The sequence below is a fragment of the Clinocottus analis genome, unplaced genomic scaffold (genome assembly GCF_023055335.1).
Source record: "Clinocottus analis isolate CAN_PGR_092001 unplaced genomic scaffold, fCliAna1.0.p SCAF_14, whole genome shotgun sequence".
Lineage (NCBI taxonomy): Eukaryota > Metazoa > Chordata > Actinopteri > Perciformes > Cottidae > Clinocottus > Clinocottus analis.
This window is the reverse complement of record NW_027175865.1, coordinates 2,276,209-2,298,951: the sequence shown is the minus strand read 5'-3', so window position 1 is coordinate 2,298,951 and position 22,743 is coordinate 2,276,209. Positions and strand designations below refer to the sequence as shown.

The 22,743-nt window shown below is 43.0% G+C and overlaps 5 protein-coding genes and 1 long non-coding RNA gene across 9 annotated transcripts; 4 read left to right on the top strand and 2 right to left on the bottom strand.

The window, feature by feature from the left end:
- The first annotated feature begins 27 nt into the window (after nucleotides 1-27).
- LOC137785049 (fatty acid-binding protein, liver-like) lies at nucleotides 28-1,226 on the top strand. Its single transcript, XM_068576070.1, has 4 exons — nucleotides 28-124; nucleotides 214-386; nucleotides 893-982; nucleotides 1,138-1,226. The coding sequence occupies exons 1-4, from the start codon at nucleotides 58-60 to the stop codon at nucleotides 1,186-1,188; spliced, it is 381 nt and encodes a 126-aa protein (XP_068432171.1). The 5' UTR covers nucleotides 28-57; the 3' UTR covers nucleotides 1,189-1,226.
- Nucleotides 1,227-1,565: 339 nt separating this feature from the next.
- Nucleotides 1,566-6,453, top strand: LOC137784926 (serine/arginine-rich splicing factor 10-like). Of its 2 annotated transcripts, none has more exons than XM_068575917.1 (6): nucleotides 1,566-1,726; nucleotides 2,954-3,060; nucleotides 4,066-4,167; nucleotides 4,576-4,744; nucleotides 4,838-4,888; nucleotides 5,192-6,453. In XM_068575917.1, the coding sequence occupies exons 1-6, from the start codon at nucleotides 1,662-1,664 to the stop codon at nucleotides 5,421-5,423; spliced, it is 726 nt and encodes a 241-aa protein (XP_068432018.1). In that variant the 5' UTR covers nucleotides 1,566-1,661; the 3' UTR covers nucleotides 5,424-6,453. The 2 variants fall into 2 exon arrangements, with proteins under 2 accessions (XP_068432018.1, XP_068432017.1); XM_068575916.1 differs by lacking the exon at nucleotides 2,954-3,060 and adding an exon at nucleotides 3,221-3,520 and having other exon boundaries at nucleotides 1,587-1,726; nucleotides 4,061-4,167.
- A 1,790-nt stretch (nucleotides 6,454-8,243) lies between these two features.
- On the top strand, nucleotides 8,244-9,752 carry LOC137784448 (gap junction alpha-9 protein-like). Its single transcript, XM_068575099.1, has one exon. It carries the CDS (start codon nucleotides 8,244-8,246, stop codon nucleotides 9,750-9,752), a length of 1,509 nt encoding a protein of 502 aa, XP_068431200.1.
- A 683-nt stretch (nucleotides 9,753-10,435) lies between these two features.
- Nucleotides 10,436-12,437, bottom strand: mycbp (MYC binding protein). The gene is made up of 5 exons (XM_068575743.1): nucleotides 12,150-12,437; nucleotides 11,815-11,887; nucleotides 11,662-11,710; nucleotides 10,708-10,837; nucleotides 10,436-10,624 (listed from the first exon to the last, which is right to left on the bottom strand). Exons 1-5 carry the CDS (start codon nucleotides 12,162-12,164, stop codon nucleotides 10,580-10,582), a joined length of 312 nt encoding a protein of 103 aa, XP_068431844.1. The 5' UTR covers nucleotides 12,165-12,437; the 3' UTR covers nucleotides 10,436-10,579.
- A 128-nt stretch (nucleotides 12,438-12,565) lies between these two features.
- LOC137784447 (sialin-like) lies at nucleotides 12,566-20,925 on the top strand. Of its 2 annotated transcripts, XM_068575097.1 has the most exons (12): nucleotides 12,566-12,694; nucleotides 14,671-14,854; nucleotides 14,959-15,108; nucleotides 16,240-16,457; nucleotides 16,743-16,976; nucleotides 17,113-17,287; nucleotides 17,369-17,487; nucleotides 17,944-18,105; nucleotides 18,426-18,558; nucleotides 18,984-19,131; nucleotides 19,309-19,399; nucleotides 19,651-20,925. In XM_068575097.1, the coding sequence occupies exons 3-12, from the start codon at nucleotides 15,024-15,026 to the stop codon at nucleotides 19,819-19,821; spliced, it is 1,536 nt and encodes a 511-aa protein (XP_068431198.1). In that variant the 5' UTR covers nucleotides 12,566-12,694; nucleotides 14,671-14,854; nucleotides 14,959-15,023; the 3' UTR covers nucleotides 19,822-20,925. The 2 variants fall into 2 exon arrangements, with proteins under 2 accessions (XP_068431198.1, XP_068431199.1); XM_068575098.1 differs by lacking the exons at nucleotides 12,566-12,694; nucleotides 14,671-14,854; nucleotides 14,959-15,108 and having other exon boundaries at nucleotides 16,425-16,457; nucleotides 16,645-16,976.
- LOC137784449 (uncharacterized) lies at nucleotides 15,781-22,457 on the bottom strand. 2 transcript variants are annotated; one of them, XR_011077412.1, is made up of 4 exons: nucleotides 22,322-22,457; nucleotides 21,168-21,362; nucleotides 18,965-19,876; nucleotides 15,781-17,280 (listed from the first exon to the last, which is right to left on the bottom strand). It is a non-coding gene; the product is annotated as an uncharacterized lncRNA (long non-coding RNA). The 2 variants fall into 2 exon arrangements; XR_011077411.1 differs by having other exon boundaries at nucleotides 15,785-17,280; nucleotides 18,965-19,786.
- Nucleotides 22,458-22,743: the final 286 nt, after the last annotated feature.

Here is a 22,743-nt window from a genome sequence, read left to right as displayed (position 1 = left end):
GTATTGGGACAACAAAGAAGGACGCACATCTCCAGGTAAGCGACGCGAGCAGCAGACATGGACTTCAGCGGCACCTGGAAAGTTTATTTTGAGGAAAACCTCGAGGACTTCTTGAAAGTAGTCGGTAAGAACATGTTCGTAGTTAAAAGAATGCATTCACTCGTTTGTATATGCGTGCATCTTTCCTTTTTTAAAAATAATTATGCATCCAAGGTGCACCCGAAATGGTTGTCAAAATGCGAAAGGAAGTCAAACCGGTGGTGGTGATCGAGCAGAAGGGCCAAGACTTCACCTACACCATCAAGACCCCCATCGGGACCAAAGTCCACTCCTTCAGCCTGGGGAAGGAGTCCGAGATGACCGGTGCGGACGGAAGGAAGTTTAAGGTTTTAAACTAATTTATTCAACCTTTTAAACTCCTTTTTGTAGAACGTGAGCACAGAAGTGTACACGTGAGCTAATGGGGCCACAATCTGACCCCAACAAGTGACCTCTGTAGGCTTCAGGCTGGTTTTCATGCATTTTTAAATTGCTCTTATTTTCAAGTTCTACTTGTATTTGGTTCCTCTACTTCTACTAGAAAACATTAAAAAAACAACAACTTTATTTTCCTCCAACTGTCTGAATACTCCTGTATACGCTCCGTTGTGCTGCTGACAACAGCTTGGGTCCATGTTTACTTCCTGTCGGCGGATGTTATCTTGCAAAAAATAAAGGGAATTAAAAAAAATATGAAAATCTCACTTCTTACAAAACGGGACCTTTATGCTGTGTTCTCTGAACAGTTTGACTTGCACTTTTTATTTGGGCAATTGATGCATGATCCTTTTTTTTCTCGGCTAAAGAGGGTTTCGTTATCTAAACGTGTGTCCCATGTCATGTTTTCCGTTAGTGCACTGTCAGAGAGGAGAACGGGAAGCTGGTTGCTGAGACTGAGAAGTTCACCTCCATCCGTGAGATCCAAGGAGAAGACATGGTCGAGGTCAGTGGATTGAATTATTTTTTTTTCATTTTTATTTTTACTGTTGGGACTTCGAGGGACTCAGTGTTAGAAAGAACCCTAAACAGGAAAGGAGTTATTTTTTTAAATTGTAATAATATGAAACAGCATGTTTTCTCTCTCTGCCTCCTCACCAGACCATCACTGCTGGCACTGTTACTTTCATCAGCAGGAGCAAACGTGTCTGATCCTCAACGAGCAGAGGGCCGTGTGCAACTGACAGCATGGAAAAAAAACGTAAACCTTGAATAAATTTGAATGATTACACAAAGCACCATGTTTTTTTTTTTATCAGTGGACTGTAACTGAGCAACCTACATTACTAAAGTTAAGGGCTCAGTATGACTTTTTTTATTTTAAACATCCTCAGATCAGCTGGAAAATGCATTGTCACAAACCTGGAAAAATAGTTTAATTACCCAACAGTAGATAAAGTAGATACAATTAGCACAACCTCACAAATGTACAGCAGTACAATTTTCTCTGCCGAAGCTGCAGAGAATGAGTTTAAACGACAGAGGGCGCGCTGAGTGTTTACTACCCGATTTATGTGAGAGAAGAAGAACCAGAATCCTCTCGAAGTGCGCATGCGCAACCGATATTTTTACTGCAGATTCTCCTTTACCGAAAGGTATTTCTTCTACTGAGTGAGTGTAACTTTATGGCCAAATACATGAGGCCCCCAAACACGTCTTTGTTCGTCAGAAACATCTCCGATGAGTCCAGGTGAGTCCCTCCTCCGGCCCGATGAGTACCACTAACACTCCACTGGCGCGAGCTGTCGCACATTAGCGCGAGCTAACGTTAGCTGAGCTAGCTTAGCAGCTACGTTAGCCTCTCGTTCCGCTGGACCAGCGTGCGGAGGCGCTTTAAGTTTGAAATATGTTTCAGCTGCAGCTCCTACAGTTGCAAATGCAACCCTATATATAGTAACGGTGCGTCTTTGTTAACGTGTAATGGGTCGGTAGCCTTTCTTTGTTTGCATTGTGCACGTTTTCATGATGAGGAAACAAGCTACCGCTGGCTGACGTAGCAACGTTATCCAGCTAATACAATATTTCAGTGGATTCATTTTAGTAATGATTTAAGATGGTTGGACTTCTCTTTTTCTCTCATCTTACAGTTCACCGTTTTTTAATTTTAATTAGATTATTAATTATTCGGCACTCTAATATGTCGTCATAGCGTCATATGATGACTACATTTAAATGCGCGGTACAAACTAGCTATAATAAGTACCTACCAGTTAAACATGGGCATGCATCAAAGACTACTCACAAAGCGTTTAAAACGATCTGCTTAACGTTACTAGGTCTTATAAACTGTTTTAACAATAACATCAATATTAACTTATTTAAATTAAGTTTTTACTACAATGCACTTGTAAAAGTAACCTTTAATAAAGAAAAGCGTTGGTTGTGACCCAACGGGTTGTGTGACTACATTATATGTTTTTATTTACTTTAACTGGAAAAAAGGGAAGGGGAAGATGTTTGTTTAGTTTTCTTTTACATTAGAGGAACATAGGACATGTAGGTCAACTTAATACGGTGTGTGATAATGTTTGCAAAATGATGTTGGTGCTAATCTTGATTATATTTTTCTCTTCATTGTGGTAACATGTTGTCCAGCAGTATGTCTAGTTATTGGGTTTTAAATTGAATTGCATGTTGACCAAAAATAGTGTGTGTATTTTGAAGAGTCAGTTCACCACAAAACCTGACAGAAATACAACCTCTGGAACAGAATGGGAAAAAAATTGACAACAGCTGAACTTAATCAAACACAGATAATGTCGGATCTCCAAGTTCAATAAGTCTGACTGTTTTGTGGTGAGTTGTCCCTTTTTTTAGCCCTCACATCAGCTGCTCTCCCAGCTGTTGCTACTGGTTTGATGTAGGTAGAGTTGCCAGTGATGGTCAGTTGAGTCATACTTGTATTTACGGTGTTCAGGCCTGAGGACATACGGCGTGAGTTTGGCCGCTATGGGCCAATAGTGGATGTCTACATCCCACTTGACTTCTATACACGTCGATCAAGAGGATTTGCATACATTCAATATCCTTTCCCAATGGGTTTTTTACCAAGTGTATGTGTGTTCCTGCTAACGAAACCTTTTCCATTTCTTTCCAGCACAGAAGATATGCTTTTGTGATGTGTTTTTCTTGCATTCTATTTGATTGAATATCTAACACACGTATTTCTCTGTTATTGCTTCAGAAAATGTAAAAGCATCCAGTTGTGGAACCGGCCACAAAGAGTAACAAAGACCCGTGTAGAGTAGAAGTAAAGACAAGTCACACAGACCTTCAGGATCAGAGGGAGGGAAAAGGTTGAAAAGAGAAAGTAAAGCATGAAGAGGAAAAGGGAACGGAGACAAAGCTTGGATATGGCGGCAAAGAATTGGGAAAAGAAAAAGAGGTTTAAGAGGAAAAGGCAAGCAGGAAACCCGAGTCCCTGTGGGAGTCGATTAAAGAGTTTAAAGATCAAGATCAAGTTCAAAGTCAAGCATGGGCAAAGGTAACAAGTCTGAATTATTTTGTATCCTCACAAGACAAATCCGCAAATTTGACATGACACCAAAATCAGCTTTCCCTGTGACATCAATGACATATTTACTTTTAATCAAAGTAATTAAATCAACTATTGAATGTTTTGTGATTATTTTTTTTTCCATACATTTTGTCGTCCATGATCCCTCAGACAATTAATTGATGTGTTTGGAAAACTTGCTTTATCTTTTATCTCTACAAAAAAAATCAACAGGTGCATTTTTTTCATTTCCTATACTATATTAAGTAATACATAATGTATGCTCATTGTAAACTGTTTTGTCCTATACATCATCAGGCCACACAAACGAAAGATGATTGATGAAGCCCTCTAATCCCTCTTCCATTGAACGCAACATACACTGTTTGAGCAACAGAACCATTCAGTGCAAAATGTCCTGATGATGCTTTGCCCCTTTTGAGTGTAAAAATAATGATGCGAAACCTTCTTTGAGTTTGTGTGGCCTTTCCAAAAAATGTGCGCAAACAAAAACCCTTAACCACCCAGCATATTTGAGGATGTGCGTGATGCAGAAGATGCCCTTCACAGCCTGGACAGGAAGTGGGTTTGTGGCCGGCAGATTGAAATCCAGTTTGCCCAGGGTGACAGAAAGAGTGAGTATTTAATTTTGTAACCAATTATTGTCCGTCGTCAAGTGTATTGGTCAGATGAAGCTGTGGAAGGGAGGCTGTTGATAGTTTAAGTGAGTTAAAAGAGTTAAAAGAAAATATAAACGCTCAGCGACATGTTCTGCAGGTGTGTCCCGTTGCATTTAGGTATTCATACTGGCATACCTGAGTACATCCGTTATGTAGTGTGTGTTTTTCTTCTATTACGCAAATGACTGCAGGCGGCAACTAAACTAGTCATGGACGTGTCAACTGGTTCACGTCTATAGAGGCGTACGCTGTCAGAAAGCACTTTTTACACAAATATAACACAGGAAAATATAACAATGGTTACTTGTGGGAATGTTTGGTGCTCAGGTCGTTTACCCTCATCATTTTTAAAAAAAAATTTAGCACCAAATCAGATGAAGACGAAGGAACGAAGCTCCCCGGGCAGATCCTCCCGCGACGACCACGATCGCGACGGCCGGCGCAGACGTTCGCGCAGCCGCAGCTACGACAGACACCGGTCGCGCAGCCCTTCTCACGACCGCCACCGCAGGCGGTCCGGAAGTCCTCGCGAGTGAGTTCTAACGTTCTTGAAAAATCAGCGGACGGTTTTCCTCATAATTGTTGCGCATGCATGCAGCGTAAACCTTCAAATGTCTGCCTTCAGGTCTCGTGGACGGGTGTATGGAGGAAGAAGCAGGAGCCGCGAGGATGAAAGGTATAACTTATTGACTGTGTAGACGTGGTTTGCATCCGTGGAATAACAATGGCATAACTTAAGCCACAATGTACCTATAATAAAACACAATTGCTTATGTCTAAGAGAGGCTACATGTCCCGCCCCTCCTTTACTGTGATTGGACGGCTGTTTAAAAAAGGACAGCGCGTTGTACAAATGCATTCAGGCAGTCTTGTTGGAAGGGAAATTGTTGAGATAATTGTGTCAGGAAAAAAACAGAATATTCTTAGCATTTGACACACGGGACGTTGATGTTGAGTGGTTTCGCCGTCTGTTTTCCAGATGCAGGCAGAGGCCTCGGAGAGAGTCCAGAGGGAGATCTCGATCCCGCTCCAAATCCATGTCTCCGCGAGAAGCTGTCAACCAAGCGTCGACTTCCCATTACACCGAGGAGGAAGTGCGACGGACACACACTCCTCCATCGCGCTCCAGGTCCCGGTCGGCGTCCAGATCTCGCTCTCGGTCCCGCTCTCGGTCCCGATCCTGGGCGGGACGCAAGTCTGGAGGCCGCTAAGAAAAGTACCTACTCCCTCTGTCCCGTCCCCTTTCTATCAGTCGTGTGTCGGATTCACCAGAGCTGGTGCGCCTGTCAAGAAATGTTTGTTTTTTGACATGAATGTAAACATCCACTGAAGCATTTATAGAACGCTTGTTTTTCTGCAGCTCCATTTCAAGAAGAATACTGCTGGTCCTTTTTGGTTTTATCCAATAGAATTGGTGAGATTTTCCCCGATTTAGATGAATGAACCGGTCAGCGGTTTCTCAGCCAGGAATAGTTGTCTTTTTTTTTATACACGGTTACTGAGGATTTTGTTTTCTAAACCCTATGCACCCATTTTTGCAAAAAAAAGAAGAAAGTTCAGTATTTTAAAATGAATCCAGTCTGTTAGCGAACCAAACGAGCTGTTTCTGTGTGTTTTGTCAAATCGCGTACATTTGAATTTACCGCCGACCTTTCTCCAGAGATTTTCATGTTTTTCTTCCCTTCCTTCAGCCACCGATGTGCATTTATTTTACTATATAAATACACATATGCTAAAACTTGATTCAGATTCGTTTACCCTGCAACTATACACATTGGAGACGGGTGGAGATACTTTTTCATGCTAAGAAAAATTAGTTAATAGCCGCCTGGGAGGGAAAAACTAAAAGGAGAATGTGACAGATGTGTGTTGGAAAAAGATGAGCAGTAGTGTCAAGTATACAAGTATTGAGACTAAAACACACAGGAACACTGCTGCAAGATGTTGTCTCATTTGACTTTAACCACAAACTGTTAATGTACATTAATCTGTTTTATTTTTGTGGTGGTTTCTGTATGATTAGATTTTTTTTTTTCTCATGGTGTTTTAGTTTTGGAACCTTTCTCCAAATTTCCGTTGTGAGGCGCGACGCGCTCTCGTTGGTGTTTGCACGACTGTGTTGCTGGTTTTTTCAGAATGAATCTAGTCACTGCATGTTTTATTCTCTTCTCATCTTCTATCTTTTTAGTAAGAAGAAAACTCTTATTTTGAGTAATAAATGGATAACATTTAGTACAAGGAGACGGTGTGTGACTTTACTTTTTTGTAAACTTGAGCCACTGAAGATGAAGAAGCGTAAACATAAGGAGAGTAAGTTAAATCCCAGTCTGCAGTCATCTGCACGGAAAAAGGACCGGTCCAGCCAGGAGCATTGATTTCCTTTTTTTTAATGGATCAGTAGCTGCGAGGAACAACTTTAAATTAGATTTGCGCTGAAGAAGCAACCATGGATGAAATCGGACGTGCCCCATTGATCGCTGTATTGAAGAAAAAATAGAAAAAAAACATTGATTACACAAGTAAAATGGAGGCTTAATGTGAGTTACTTCATCAGGAATAGCTGGAATACAGTTCAGCGTTGGTTACAGAGCCATCTGAACCGGGATCATCTGCCCTGCTCCCTTTACAGCGTCCATGACCCAAACATGGAGGCTCAGCTTGTGCTTAACGCCGGGTTGTGGTGCCGGAGCACCTTGATCTGTTAGAAGCTGCTGAACCATGTAAAAATGACATAACGATGATAATAATCCCATTAATATTTTTAGGTTTGTTCAGATCTGGACAAAGCAAATAATTTAAAGAAAAAGACTGCTTTATATAACTTTTTCAAAACCGATTATTAATCCTCACCTCCTAAAAGCCTCCAAATCCTTTTTTTAAAGGATGATTTTCTAAATTATACATTTTTGGACCGATGAATCTAAGTAATTTTAGCTCCAGCAACCATCTCAGAGCAGCGAGCTCACATCACGCTGCTCATTATTTCCGTGTGGATGTTTTTAAAGTATCTAGCGTTCAGATCTAAACCAGGATATTGATCCTCTTCAGAAGCGTCTTCTTGCTCGGATCATAATCCACCTTCCAAGTTTCCCATTAAACCCCCTCAGTGCGCCACTTCTGTCACGCCGAGGACCGAACCAGTTCAGGGTCCTTTTTTTCGGGTTCAACTGTCTGAATTGCACTACATTTCACCCCTGATGACCGGGCAGGAGCTGGCAGGCGCTCCCTCACACCGCTGCGAGGGAAATGGCAACAGAGCAGCGCGGCGGTATCGATCGCTGCTGCCGCTCGCAGCCTATAAGTTGTGAACAAACCGCAGCCGGCCGGGTCTCGTCTGTCATTGTCAAGTTTTCACCGACGGTGGAGAGTCAAGTCTCTCCCGCTGGTGAAAGTTTAACCTTTTTTCAAGAAGACGATTAAGACGACACACAATGTGCTCGTAGGATTGTGTGCAACAGCATCAGCAGCGTTCTCGCCAAAAAGGCCTTCGTTGTCACATTTCATATCCAAGATGAAAGGTAAGTCGACTCATTTTAAAATGCATATTTGGCCTTTTTGTTGAAGTCGTCCTGTTACATAACAGTGAGCTCATCATATCATCTTCATGTGGCGTGTTGTCGGGGGAAATTATTTGGAGTAACTTTCTCATGAGTAACATCATGGATTCCAATTATTGCTTTATATTTGATTATTTAAGATGATTGGTGATATTTCTACTGTTTTATTTAGATGCTGCTGAATGTTATGTACTTTACTTTACCCTGGGGAATAAAAACAAATTAAAAAAAGTCATATTTCAGCACTAACTCATGAGGTTCTGTTGTAACTGGGTAAACTAGTTGCTTGATTGAAAAACCTTGTTAGCAGTGGTGGAAGAGTGTACAAATACTCTAAGTACACGTCCTGCTTTCAAGTAGCAAGAGTAAAGAAATACTATAAGTTTTATATCGCCCTTTTAAATCCAGGCTTCATCAGCCTTCATAACCTAGATGTGTATTCCCTCATCCGTTGCAGCCCTGCCAATGTAAAACATGGGAGACTGGAACTTCCTCGGTGGGATCTTGGAGGAGGTGCATATCCACTCCACCATGGTCGGCAAGATCTGGCTGACCATCCTGTTCATATTCCGCATGCTGGTGCTGGGCGTCGCGGCGGAGGACGTGTGGAACGACGAGCAGTCCGACTTCATCTGCAACACCGACCAGCCGGGCTGCCGCAACGTCTGCTACGACCAGGCCTTCCCCATCTCCCTCATCCGCTACTGGGTGCTCCAGGTCATCTTCGTGTCCTCGCCCTCCCTGGTGTACATGGGCCACGCCATCTACCAGCTGCGGGCCCTGGAGAAGGAGCGCCACTGCAAGAAGGTGGCCCTCCGGCGGGAGCTGGAGGCGGTGGACGCCGAGCTGGTGGAGGTGCGCCGGAGGATCGAGAAGGAGATGAGGCAGCTGGAGCAGGGGAAGCTCAACAAGGCGCCGCTGAGGGGCTCCCTGCTGTGCACTTACCTGGTGCACATTGTCACGCGCTCGGTGGTGGAGGTCAGCTTCATGGTGTGTCAGTACATCCTGTACGGACACCGGCTGAACGCCCTCTACAAGTGCGAGCGGGAGCCGTGCCCCAACGTGGTCGACTGCTTCGTCTCCAGGCCCACGGAGAAGACGGTGTTCATGGTGTTCATGCAGGGCATCGCCTGCCTCTCGCTCTTCCTCAGCCTCCTGGAGATCATGCACCTGGGATTCAAGAAGCTCAAGAGGGGCATCCTGGACTACTACCCGCACGTGAAGGCCGACCTGGACGAGTACTACGTCGACAAGTCCAAGAAGAACTCGGTGGTGCATCAGGTTTGCGTGGGCACGTCCGCGGGCCGCAAGACCACCGTCCCCACGGCGCCGTGCGGCTACACGTTGCTGTTGGAGAAGCAGGGCAACGGGCCCACCTACCCTCTCCTCAACGCCTCCTCCGCCTTCGTCCCCATCAAAGGGGAACCTGGCGCAAAGCCAGACGGCCACAAGGACGGCAAGGAGGGGGTGCCGAGCCCCACGGAGCAGAACAGCAACTCCAACAACACCAGCAGCGAGACGCGTTCCCCGCCCGCGGACAAGCGGGAGGAGCCCGAGGAGCGGCCTTCGCCCCGCCGAGAGCGCGCGGAGCGCTCTGGCTCAGAGTACCCCACCCTCCCCGTGGCGGACGCCTCAGCGTGCGCCACGATGTCGGGCGTCGTGAGGAAGTCGCGGAGGGTCAGTCCACCGTGGAACTGCTCAACGCTGGTGGAAGGGAACGGCTCGGACAGCGGAGACTCCTACCACGGGAACAGCAGCGTGAAGCTGCGCGGCGGCTGCGTGGGACCCCGAGCGAGGCTGCTCTCCAAGTCGGACATGAAGAGGCCGAGCAGGTCTCAGAGCCCGGACTCGGCGGGGGAGCTGAGCTCGGTGTCCCGACACAGCCGGGAGAGCAACAGCCCCATTGCCTCCTCTCCGAACCGCCGGGTGTCGGCGGCGAGCAGCGGCAGCAGCAGAAGGGCCCCAACTGATCTGCAGATATAAAACTTGCCAGGCGTGGGCACTTTTTACACGTTTAGAGAGCTCTTGAAAGACATTAAAACAAGCACAAAAGGCCTTTGTTACTCGTTGCTGTGGAGATTATGCTCTTGACTCCAAAGAGCAATCTTTCCCCCAATAAATCTGCAACCCAATGTCCCCTTTTCAGATTTGGCCAGGTGAGCAGGGCAGACCACGATGGACTGTTTAGTTTCAGGACATCAACTGGTCTGTTGCAGAGATTCAGATGGACATTTAATGATTTGACTGTACGTGACAGCTCCGTCTGAATGATTAGAGGGGAATGGAAAACTGAACCACGGATCTATAATGTTGTTTCAGGTCACAACGTGCTGTTACGCAACTGGATACTTTTAAAACAGTGACGTTTGCGACCACAGAGTTCTTCATGGTTGATGGTGACATGAATAAAAAAAACAACGGTGTTTATTGTGCTGTCATTTATCAGACTTTAATTGGGCACATGAGCAACAACCTCTAAATAATTGCTTTTGTATGACAATTTCTGACTAATACAGATGATATCAATTCAAATGTCTTTGAAAAAATTAAAGATTATTATAATTATGATTTTTTTAATGTACTTATTTCTGATGAATGGTTGCATATGTAAGCAGAATCCTGTGGTTGAAACAATCGTACGTTTAGGACATCAAGACAAGGACTGATTCCAAATGCTAAAAAAACATTTTTATTTATGACAAAGCAAAAGTGTTTGATGTATAAACCAAAAACACTAGTGATGTTATATTCACTGTACATCCCTTATATAAATATTCTTGTGATGTTGGCAATGACAAAGCCCCTCCATTCTACTCTGCCAACCCCTCTTCGGACGATGGTTCGTACTGCAACAGCTGAAAAATGATATTAAGTCAGAGGTCAGAAGTTACAGCAGCAGGACAACTCTGGTCATCTGTACATTTGGACATCACCTCACCCTGTTTCTCAGCTCTTTGTTCTCCCCCATGAGAAGGTTGCATTTCTGTTGCAGGTCAGCCAGCTCCATGCGAAGAGCCTCAGCGTCCGCTGGCTCTGGACCAGTCGCACCGAGCTGAAGCTTTATGAAACTGTGCCGGGGGTTAAGGTCAACGTCCGTTTCTCTACTTTCCACGCACATCCTTTTAACCAAGACAGACAGGTCAAGTTTGGTAGAGCAACAACATTGACTAGTTAATCCAGCACATTAATTCATGTGTCAAAAGTGACAGGAATCCATTGAAGGTCAATAAACTAAAACCTTGCTGTGTTCAATTATCTAGCAGTGTTGTTCTCGTACAGAAAAACATTTACATGTTCAATGGGTTTCCATATGACACATTTGTTCTTGATAGATGACCAAAAAAAGTGTGATTCTCTCACACAGGCTGCCTTAATTACAGATTTTGAAACCTATATTGCAGCTGACGAGCTGTTTGTCTCCCCAGCAGTACTGCTGACATTTTAAATGTACTTGAAATGCTTTCAAAAGGAAAAATACTTTGCTGTATGTTCACTGACTGATATCCCACCCCAGTGATTTTTCCACAATACAAACAATTAGCAATCACATCACCAGTCAGCGTCGGAGTGGTCACGTGTGGCACATTTGTACAACACTGAAAACTTTTCCAGGAATGATATTGCTTTTATCAAAACGTGGAAAACCTTGTCTGCAAATCTATGTATGTCCAGTGTCAAAAAAATGTACTGAGTCTCCTGTTCTCCTGTATTAACAGGTTAAAGTGACTAAAGGGTTAGGCTGTCCCATTCCTGTTAGCATGTTAGCAACAGGGACAACGACTCTTTTCTGCAAGTTTCCCGGAAATCCCTGAAGACGGTCATCATTTCACACCGTCACTCGTCTGTTACACACTAAGATATCTAAAATATTGTCCACGTGCGGAAAGGATACTCCAGGGCATTGTCGGGTTTGTCGGTCTCTTCATAAAGTGCCACTAAAACTGCAAAAGGAGAAACGAAACGATGCAAAAGAACAAGTGGTGAAAACCATGCTCATTGATTGCACAATTAGCGTGACATGTTTCCGTGTTTCTTGTGCACATACCGCTCGTTATAGTGTCAAGGACTCCCGACTGTTCGAGGTATCTTCTAAATTGTTCTCGCTTCGAGTCCGAGGCCTGAAACACAAGACAAATATTTGACATATGCAAGTTAGCAAAACTCGTCTGAATGGTTTTGTATCCACGGGCGAAATAACCGGTTAAATAACGACACGCCCGTTAAAGTGTCACTGTCCTTAACGTTAGCTTCCTCCTCACATTGCTATGATGCTAGCAAGCTAGCACCACATTATACTACAGCAGCAACTATGACATTTAGCGAATACATATTAGCTTAAGCTAACTAATGGCTGCAGAAAGTAGGTCACAAAATACTCACTCTGTAATGAGCCATGGGTGCGACGACGGCTGTATAATCTACAGGTGTCCTAACAATATGCTGACTTGTGGTTGGTGATTTAATGAGGTTTGCTGCTTCTATGTTTGCTTCAACGTACTGGAGGTGGTTGACTCGTTGCTATAACAACGCATAAAACGGCTGCCGGAAATTAAATTATTAACTTTCATTTTTGTCGAACCTCGCCTAGTTAAAAGAAGAAATGAGATTAAACAGTTGTGAAAATAATTTTAGAATTTTTTTAAATATTTCTTTTCAGAAGAAGCTAACCGCTGGAGTTTGATCAACAGAAGGGGGCGAGGCAGTCGTTGGTCATGTGGTCTGATGTCACTTCCGGAGTGTCGAGCTATAGAACATGCGCGCGGTGTTTACCGGCGAGTCAGCCGGTTCCACTCTGTTATAGACCCAGTGTACCGCAGAGCTCTGCTCATGTGACTATGGGACAAAACACAGCTCGTCTCACCGGCTGAGATGAAGAAACATATGCGACGTTACATATTTCATTCACGGTTCCCCAACTTCCTAAGGTAAGATGTCTTTGCCGAAAAATCCTTTGAAGTTGTCGTTAAGCATGAATACCGTGTGAACGAACAAGCTAAATGCAGCGTTACAAGTTCAGGTCCATTGTGTCCTGATGCTGTTATGCTAGGTTTCAGTTCACGGAGCTCCACAAAGTGTGTGTTATATGAACACGGCACATAACAGATATTCACAAATAATTAAGGTTTTCCTTTAGTTAGACTAGCTTAATACATGTTATGATAATAATAGTGTTATGCCTTACAGACAATACGGGCTTCTGTTGGTATCTCTCATATACAATTTGCATTATTATTAAATGTACAGTACATACTATTTTACAATATTTAGCCGCATTTTTTTTGTGTTGGTTAAGCTACCAGACCACCATTTTTCTCTGTTTCATGACATTATAGTATGTTATGCTGTTTGCTTGAAGAGAACCAATCTAATAACATTACTTTGGGCTCTGGTAACTTGTGGTTGGCAGTCTACTTTATCTCGTTAATACTATATATATACATATATATATACATATATATATATATATATATATATATATATATATATATATATATATATATATATAGTACTATGATGTAGGTTTAAGCCCTTATTCATTTAAATATGTCATTGTTGAAAATGGGACTTAGAAAGGCAACTTGTAAACATAAAAGGTTTCCACAGTAGTCAAGCATTTCATTCCCAGTTCACCCCTTACAAGTTGGCAGGACATTTTAGTTGTATATTGCATTTATTGTTTGTTGTAATTGTTGATTTTAAGAGGATCTCATGATAGGCTCACATATGCACTCACTTGCAGACATAAGTCACATGCGAACTGCAAAAAAACATATGTTCTGTCCTGTAGACAAACTTATCACGTAGCCATAGCGCAATACATAAGAGATGTGTGTTGGCCATCTTATCGATATCTGTAAAGGCCTGTAAAGAATCAGTAGAGACATTTAAAAATATGTCCAAAAATGCTTAAGGTCCTAATAATAATAACCTTTGTTTGTGTCAAATCATTAAAATTGACATTTACAAAGTACTTTAAAATACACTGAAAATGCATCAATACCAACGAACTCCAGAAACATTAAAGGGAAACATCAGGCGGAAAATGTGATGGTAAAAGTAAATAACAACTTCAGAAGGAAAGCTTTTTTTCATGACATATTGACAGTTGATAGTCAGAAGATTAATCTGTAACTATTCTTTTATTTTTCACTATATTCCATCATTTTATAGACTAAGAAAACAATCATTAAATGGATCCACATAAATGTCCCGAAAGTAGTCCCTCACTCGCTCCAGTGTTTGCGTTGTATGCGTTAACACACACAGTTTGGGGAGGTTTCGACGCTGTACGCTGCATAATTAGGTAAAGTTAGGATTAAAGTTTCATACGTCAATGTTCTTTAGACAATAAGTATTGACCTGAACTGTGAAACTCATTGAGATTACCCGGACAGACGAGCTGGAGTGATAATCAAACAGTCACGTAACTGTTTATCTCAGACAGGTTGCAAACTGTATACTTTCTGGTGTCACAACAAGTTCTCGACCTTTTAAAACCCGGTCCAACCCACGAAACAGTATTGAAACGCTACAAGCATATTGTGCTCAGTTCCTACTTTAATTTTTTTACAAAAGGTTTTCTGCTGCAAGCAACATCATGAGTCAGGACTTTTCTGCCCATTAAAGCTGAACAGCACCAAGTGTGAGAAGTGAAACTCTGAACATTGACTCAGCAGTTATATCGATCACCTCGACCGACAAATCCTCTCTATATGTATATGTAATAGCATTCAATATAAAGTTATTACTCTGATCAATTATTTGAAGCTGAAACGATCGATAATTTCCATTATTGATTAATCGTTTTGTTTATTAAATGTCAAAAAACAGTAAAAATATTTCTTATAATATCCCACAGTTGAAGACAGTATACATATATGTTATTATTTCTTGTTCACAGTTTCTAGTTCAGTAAAGAGACAAGGTCCAGCTGAGCTTCATCCTCCTCCTCTTCATCATCTCTCCTCCTCGCTCCGCCGTGGATCCGTTCTGCGCTTCAGTAAGTTTCCCGGTTTGGTGAAACTTTTTCCGACATCTCGTGGAACCAGGAAGTGTTATCAGGTTTCCTCTCAAAACCTGCTGAGGTGCGTGCCACAGGCCTGTGTCTGTGTTGATCTAACATCCTCCTTGTCTGTCATCGTTTGTGTTTTTCCACGTCTCCTGATCAGTTCTTTTCTCTGTCCAGCAGGGGAACATCATGGTTCAGTGACATCAATTCCCTCTCTTCATATTAACCCGGGTGAGCGGAGTGCCATGTCGCTACCAAATGGCTCCTCCATCAACTCGGCCCCTCTGGACGAGAGCGAGGACATTGAACCCCTCATCGAGAGCGATGCAGGTGTGTGTGTCATCTTTGTGGCAGGAAAACGTGTGTTTTGATCAAGATTTGGGGTTCACAAACGTGCCGAAACCCTCAAGAAAAGTTCAAAGTTCTTTCAATAGTATTTGTTTTTCAGACTGAAACTAACAGTTATTTTCATAGTTTAGAATTATTATTTCACAGACGCTAAGATGATTTCATGAAATATCTTGTCAGGTCCATCCAGCCGTCCAAAACCTAAAAATATTCAATTTAGCATGTAAATACGTGTATGGAAGCCCATTTCCCCACAAAAATCATAATTATGAGAAAAAAAAAGAAGAAAAAAAATCATGATTATGACAAAAAAAGTCATAAAGACTTTTTATCTTCTTTTTTTTCATACGTTGTCATAATTATATAGAAGCCCATTTCCGCAAACACAAAAAACAAAAAAATCAGGACCTAAAAAAACAAAAAAATAGGACCAAAAAAAAATAAATTTAGGATCAAATAAATAAATTAGGAAAAAAAGAGGGGGGGGGATCAACTTTTTTTGGGGGTCCTAATTTTTTGGGGAGTTTTTTGGTCCTAATTTTTTTATTTATTTATTTTTGGGTCCTAATTTTTTTTTTTGGTGTGTTACGTAATGAGCTTCCATACATATGGACTTCTTGTTGTCATAATTATGACTTTTTTTGTGGCGGAAATGGGCTTCTATTATTATGTCATTTCTTTTAGTAAAACAAATGTAGACTAAATAATCATCAAAATAGCTGCAGATACATTTTCTGTCAATCGACTAAGCGTTGCAGCTGTATTTATATTTTTATTTAACGTAAGCTCTGGTGAAAACAAAGACATTAAACATTATTAATCTTTTTAAATTTACGAACATGCATTTCTCTGCTTGTTCTCCACATTTGGATGCATGTCTGTGTTTTGTGTAAAACTAAAATATGCTTTTCCCTTTATTATCTTGTAGCTCTGGAGTCTCGTTCACATCAGCTGGAGACTTCGTCTCCTGTTATGTAACATCTTTATGAGGGAGCTGACCATCAAATGTTTTAATATTTGTATTTAATCCTTATTTAATCAGGCAGTCTCGTTGAGAGTGAGGTATCTTTTGACTAGACTAAAAGTACACATCGTTGTGTTCTGTGTGTGCAGTCCCTCCCCAGTGCTGCTCGGCTCGCCTCAATATGGCCGTCCTGATGTTCTTGGGGTTCTCCGTGGTCTACGGTTTGCGTGTCAACCTCAGTGTTGCAATGGTAGCCATGGTTAATACCACTGAACTCCAGCCATCCCAGAACAGCTCCCAAATACATGCCTGTCCGCTGCCGGCGGGGTCGAAAAACGGCAGCGACCCTTTCCTTCAACCTGAGGGGGTAACTAACAGTTCATGCATTTGTTTTCATTCCACTTCTTCTTAAACATTTTGCAACAAAAAAGGGACTTTAAACTAAGATACTTTGCATTTTGAGAGATAAAAGGGGCTTGATTCTTTCCGCTTTTACCCTTTTTACACATGTGTTATAAAAACATATTGTATACGACCTCTGTTACCTTTTCCAGGTGGTGACAACTCATCTTACATCAGATGGAAATGTGTAGGTGGCCTTTCAACAATGTCTGAATGCAAAAAAAAAACACTCCCCGTCCTCTTATCTCAGATCCCACAGTACCCGTGGGACTCAGAGACTCAGGGCTGGCTGCTGGGCGCCTTCTTCTTCGGCTACCTGTTCACGCAGATCCCGGGCGGCTACCTGTCCGATCACTACGGGGGGAGCATCTTCCTGGGTTTGGGCGTGCTGGGCACCGCCGCCCTCACGATGTTCACCCCTCTGGCCGCCCGGATGGGCCCGTACTGGCTGTTTGCGCTACGAGCGATGGAGGGTTTCGGGGAGGTAAGAGTGTGTTGAGGTGGGTGTGCAGGAGGCCGCAGGAGGGCTCTATATTTGAAACCTACATTTTGCATCGGCAAAACCAACAAGCTGCTGCATGCCTCTGCGTCTCACTCCCTGTCTCTCTGCGTCTCTCCAGGGTGTGACGTTCCCCGCCATGATGTCCATGTGGGCTCGGTGGGCTCCTCCTCTGGAGCGCTCTCGCCTGATGACGCTGTCGGGATCCGGAGGCAACTTTGGAGCCTTTGTGGCGCTGCCGCTCACCGGCTACATCTGCCAGACCATAGGCTGGCCCTCTGTCTTCTACCTGTGTGGTGAGGGAGGGAAAATCAGCTTTCCTCTTATTTTTCACCACCATGTTGTCCAATAACTCATCCTCTCTCTCTCTCTCTCAGGGGGGGCTGGTTGTCTGTGGGCGATCTTTTGGTTCGCGTTTGTATCAAGTGACCCTCTCACCCACCGTCGAATCAGCACAGAGGAGAGGGATTACATCATAAAGGCCATCGGACCACAGGTAAAGTAAACTTTCTCATTTACTTTATTTCTTCCTCTTGATCTACATTTGACCTCGAGTTCCCTCTCCAACTTCCTGTTTCCTGCGCTCGCTGTCTCTTACTTTCTCTTCCCCCTCAGCCGTCCTGTCCCTCTGTTGTTTAACTGTTCGACAAGTCAGTGTGTGACACCGCAGTCTTCCTCCCTGTCAATGCGTGCGCATAATAAACATGTTTACATTGTCCCGAACATTTAATCTTTTTTATTGTATTAAAATATATTTTTTTGGGCATATCTGTGGCGTTAGTAGGCGATTTGTTTCTTTTTATCAGACGTGGGCGCTTCATTTTGTTTGCAAAACGCCGCACGAGTGCCCCTCCACTCTCTGCTACTCGGGGACGGAGAGGTTAACAAGAGGGATGACTTCCTCTTGTTATCGTGTATTTTGTGTTTTCTCAAGATTTGTCCTTGTCTGCAGGGTACAGGTCACGGCTGGTCCGTCCCCGTGCTGCCCATGCTGCTGTCGGTCCCTCTGTGGGCCATCATCATCAGCCAGATATGCTCCAACTGGTCCTACTACACCCTGCTCACCTCCCTGCCCACCTACATGAACAACATCATGCACTTTGACATCAAATCAGTGAGTTTCACTTCAAACACAATATTTACTGAGCTTTAGAGGTAGTACACCTTGACCTTGACAGAACCAAGGCTAGCTCTTTCCCCCTGTTTTCAGTCTTTATGCTAAGCTAAGCTAAGCTTACCAGCCGCTGGGTTTAGCCTCATATTTTCCACACCGACATGAGAGTGGAATCAATCTTCTCAGCTCCCTCTCGGCTTAATGATGTTCTTCATAATGTTCTTCATAATGTTTACTGGGATGTCTTCAGTGATGTTGGAGTCAAACGCGTTGCGCAATAGAGGAATTGACCAACAACATGTCTCTCTGTCTCCGTCCAGAATGGCTTCCTCTCCGCTCTGCCGTACCTCGGTGCCTGGTTGTTCTCGATGGTGTCGGGCGTCGTGGCGGACAGACTCATCGAGAGGAAGGTGTTCAGCATCACCGTCGTACGCAAGCTCTTCACACTCGTAGGTAAAAGAAACTCCCCCACTTTGATCCCTTTGCGTCAGTGCACCCTTATTGTGAGATAAAAGCCGCCTGCTTTTACATAATTCAAGTTTTCCACCACTAAATAATCAGCAATAACGTGACTTCTTGCGTTAAGCAAAGGGAACTACTTTTGTACTTGTCCTCCACAAATAGTATACTTTTTCTTTTCTTTTTAAGTTTCCAAAATGTCCTGAGAACAAACCAGCGGTTTGGTGGTTGTCGTGTCTCTGAGTTGAGCAACGCTGCCCTCATCTGGTTGACACATAATATTGAAAAAAGGACAGAGTGTTTTTTGTTTTAGTGTAGTTACAACTAAATACAGAAAGACACAAAGAGAGCCAGTAACACCAGAGATGCTTCCCTCAACGTGTTTTCTTTCCTCATTTACCATCAACACTTCTCCGCAGGTCTGTTGTCGGCGGCAGCTTTCCTCACAGCTGTGAGTTTCGCCGGCTGCAACCACGTCCTCGCCGTCACCTTCCTCACGCTCTCCACGACCATCGGAGGGGCCACCGCCGCCGGAGTCTACATGAATCAAATAGACATCGCTCCACGGTGGGTGTTATCACCCATGGGTGTTGTTCTGATCTTATTCTGTTGATCAACTGATCAAATCAACACTCAGGTGTATGAACAGTAGAATGATGATGTGTGATTAGGCTGATAACTACTCGCTCTCATTGTATTTTTTTAAAAAAATACTGAATAAAATGTTTTTTCTCTCTCCTGCAGGTACGCAGGACTCCTTCTAGGAATCACCAACACATTCGGGACCATCCCTGGAATTGTGGCCCCCATCGCTACCGGATACTTTACTGAGGATGTAAGTCTCATGAAGGTGCATCTCTGTAAAAGTGCATGATGGGTAACAGCAAATATTTGACGCTTGAGGCCTTTAAGGGAGGAAATACTGCTTTTACATGACAACATGAGTAATAATATAACAGACAGGAGACATTTTTCAATGCAAGACACTTGTGTGTCGCTTTAAAATATTCAAAGCGAAACACAGTACACAACATCAACCACACGCCCTGAAGTAACACACTCCCCTTCTCCTCCTCCGGGCCTCAGCGCACCCTGGCGGGCTGGCAACAGGTCTTCTGGTTGGCCGCCGGGATCAACGTCGCCGGCGCTCTCGTCTTCACCGTATTCGGCAGCGGGAAGATCCAGCCGTGGGCCGTCAGCGGCGAGGAGGAGGAAGCGGACGCTGAGAAAGACAGGAGCAGGTCCATCTCCACTTAAACGTGATCATTCAGACGAAGACGTCGGACCAACAGAAGTGGCCGATGCGGGAGAGCTTTAAGAGACGGTTGTAACCCAGAAAAAGAGATTACTACCTCTTTAAATGTAGAAATGCGGTTTTCACAGAAAGGTACAAACATCATTATCAGTCGAGAATAACTTTTATATCAGTGGACCAGCAAAGTTTGAGCAAGAATATTCTAAATGTTATTATAATTTTAATCTTGCAAACTTTATGAAGGGTGAGCATTTAAACTGATTTGTATAATAATGCTAGCAAAGATTTTGTAGAAGAAGTTCACAGAAGCCTCAATTCAGGTCAAGCTATTTGTGTTGGGCAAATACTTACATCATAACTAGTAATACTTGCATTTTACATATGAATATATAGACTATGTGGCACCTCAGGTTAAATCAAAACAAATCAATTTGTGTACTTTTTTTTAATGTTTTTTATGTTTTTCCTGCTATCTTTAACCGCTTTGTTGACAGTGGGGTCTGTTTCCTGACACTTTTCTAGGCAAAAGAAGCACTTTTATCATAAAATACAACAAAAGCCTTATATATAATAACGGTGACAGTATTTTTGCAAAGTTTTTTTTTTTTTTAATCTTCAGAAAATTAGGTTTCTTTACTCTGATCCAGAAAAAAAACCAAAGCCCCTTCTACTGCCAAGTATGTAATATTTGTTTGTAAAAGTGCCAAGAAATAAGTCTTACTTTTGAAGATGTATTTTTAAGAAATATGTGCTTTTGCAGCGTTTCTTCAACTACGATATCTGTTGTTTTTAGAGACACAGGACTCAAGCATTTGTTGTTAACTCATGTCGTCTGCGATTGTAAATATATAAAATGTTTTTAAACAGATGCAATAATGTCTTTACCTTCTCTGGGCTTTGGAAAAGTGTGAGGTTGTACAAAATATATGAAGTGTGTCTTTATTTTTTGGAAACAATCATGTTTTACTGAGCAAAACTAAAATCTGTGGGATTTGAATGGAGTGTCTCTGTCTTTGAACATAATATTTAAGATGTTCCTGTTCTTACTGAGCCAATCTTGTTGAGGTGAAAGCATTCTTCCCGTGTCCCATCAATACTAAAATAAACAAGACTCTTAAATTTCTTTAGGCTGCTCATCGATATGCAGTGTTTCTTTTTGGCCACTAGATGACACAATAAAGAAAATACCAGCAGTGATCTCTGGGCGGTCAAAATGTAAAATAAACCTTTTGAATGACACTTGTTATTCAAAGCAGTTGTTATATTTATAATATTTAGTAATAACAGTGTATACTACCAGTAGTAAAATAAGTATTAACATCCTCCACTTGAGTAGAAGTAGCAATACCACAATTAGGTTCGCCTACAGAGCCAACAGGTCTGCAGACGATGCTGTCAACATGGCCCTCCACTTCCTCCAGCATCTGGACTCTCCAGGAACCTACGCCAGGATCCTGTTTGTGGACTTCAGCTCTGCCTTCAACACCATCATCCCGTCCCTGCTGCAGGACAAGCTCTCCCAGCTGCACGGGCCAGACTCCACCTGCAGGTGGATCACAGACTTAATGTCTGACAGGAAGCAGCACGTGAAGCTGGGGAAACACGTCTCTGGCTCCAGGACCATCAGCACCGGTTCCCCCCAAGGCTGCGTTCTTTCCCCTCTGCTCTTCTGGCTGTACAGCAACAGCTGCACCTCCAGTCACCAGTCCGTCAAGCTATTGTAGTTCGCGGACGACACCACCCTCATTGGACTGATCTCCGGCGGGGATGAGTCCGCCTACACGTGGGAGACTGACCACCTGGTGACCTGGTGCAGCCAGAACAACCTGGAGCTCAATGCTCTGAAAACAGAGGGGTCCATCAGGACCAAGATCTCCCGCCACACAAACAGTTTTTTCCCGGCAGCAGTCGGGCTCATCAACAGAGCCCGGGTCCCTCACTGACTGACTGTCTCCCCCAGGACCTTCCCTTCTCTCGCTTCTCTCTCCCGCACATCTCTCCACACCGCACATTTAAAGTCACTCGCCACTTTACCTTTACCTGTCACATTTAAAAAATAAATAACCTCATTCCATGCACTTTACTTTCCCGTTTTACCGATTGTTTCATTTTTTATTTTAAACTTATATTTACTGCATCCTTACTTATTTACCTATTTACTTATCACTTACTTGTTTTTACCTAAAGTTTTATACTTTCACTTTGTATAGTTAAATGTTCTTTGTTGTTGTTATTTTTGTTGTTGTTATTGTTAGTCACTGATATGATGCACCTTCCGCCATGACCAATTCCTCGTTTGTACAACTTCCTTACTTGGCAAATAAACGGTTCTGATTCTGATTCTGAAGTGTCACTGTCCTTAACGTTAGCTTCCTCCTCACATTGCTATGATGCTAGCAAGCTAGCACCACATTATACTACAGCAGCAACTATGACATTTAGCGAATACATATTAGCTTAAGCTAACTAATGGCTGCAGAAAGTAGGTCACAAAATACTCACTCTGTAATGAGCCATGGGTGCGACGACGGCTGTATAATCTACAGGTGTCCTAACAATATGCTGACTTGTGGTTGGTGATTTAATGAGGTTTGCTGCTTCTATGTCTGCTTCAACGTACTGGAGGTGGTTGACTCGTTGCTATAACAACGCATAAAACGACTGCCGGAAATGAAATTATTAGCTTTTATTTTGTCGAACTTCGCCTAGTTAAAGGAAGAAATTAGACTGACCAGCTGTGAAAATAAGTTTAGAAATTATTTTCTTTATTTATTTATTTTTTGGAAGAAGCAAACCGCTGGAGTTTGAGCAACAAGAAGGGGGCGTGGCAGTCGTTGGTCACGTGGTCGGCGACTCACCGGCTGGGATGAAGTAAAATATGCGACGTTACATATTTCATTCACGTTTCCACAACTTCCCAAGGT

Bases quoted from the DNA above. Each gene is read 5' to 3' on its own strand.
- mycbp (XM_068575743.1), bottom strand. The intron at 11,711-11,814 runs GTATGTGCACAA...CTCCTTTTGCAG, and splicing joins CCTTGACACTATAACGAGCG to TTTTAGTGGCACTTTATGAA. The intron at 10,838-11,661 runs GTATCCTTTCCG...CCCCCGGCACAG, and splicing joins AAACCCGACAATGCCCTGGA to TTTCATAAAGCTTCAGCTCG.
- LOC137784926 (XM_068575917.1), top strand. From the start codon at position 1,662: ATGGCCAAATACATGAGGCCCCCAAACACGTCTTTGTTCGTCAGAAAC. The intron at 3,061-4,065 runs ATCCTTTCCCAA...CACCCAGCATAT, and splicing joins AGGATTTGCATACATTCAAT to TTGAGGATGTGCGTGATGCA. The intron at 4,168-4,575 runs GTGAGTATTTAA...AAAAAAATTTAG, and splicing joins TGCCCAGGGTGACAGAAAGA to CACCAAATCAGATGAAGACG.
- LOC137785049 (XM_068576070.1), top strand. From the start codon at position 58: ATGGACTTCAGCGGCACCTGGAAAGTTTATTTTGAGGAAAACCTCGAG. The intron at 387-892 runs GTTTTAAACTAA...GTTTTCCGTTAG, and splicing joins CGGACGGAAGGAAGTTTAAG to TGCACTGTCAGAGAGGAGAA. The intron at 983-1,137 runs GTCAGTGGATTG...CCTCCTCACCAG, and splicing joins AAGGAGAAGACATGGTCGAG to ACCATCACTGCTGGCACTGT.
- LOC137784448 (XM_068575099.1), top strand. From the start codon at position 8,244: ATGGGAGACTGGAACTTCCTCGGTGGGATCTTGGAGGAGGTGCATATC.
- LOC137784447 (XM_068575097.1), top strand. From the start codon at position 15,024: ATGTCGCTACCAAATGGCTCCTCCATCAACTCGGCCCCTCTGGACGAG. The intron at 16,977-17,112 runs GTAAGAGTGTGT...GCGTCTCTCCAG, and splicing joins CGATGGAGGGTTTCGGGGAG to GGTGTGACGTTCCCCGCCAT. The intron at 17,288-17,368 runs GTGAGGGAGGGA...TCTCTCTCTCAG, and splicing joins CTCTGTCTTCTACCTGTGTG to GGGGGGCTGGTTGTCTGTGG.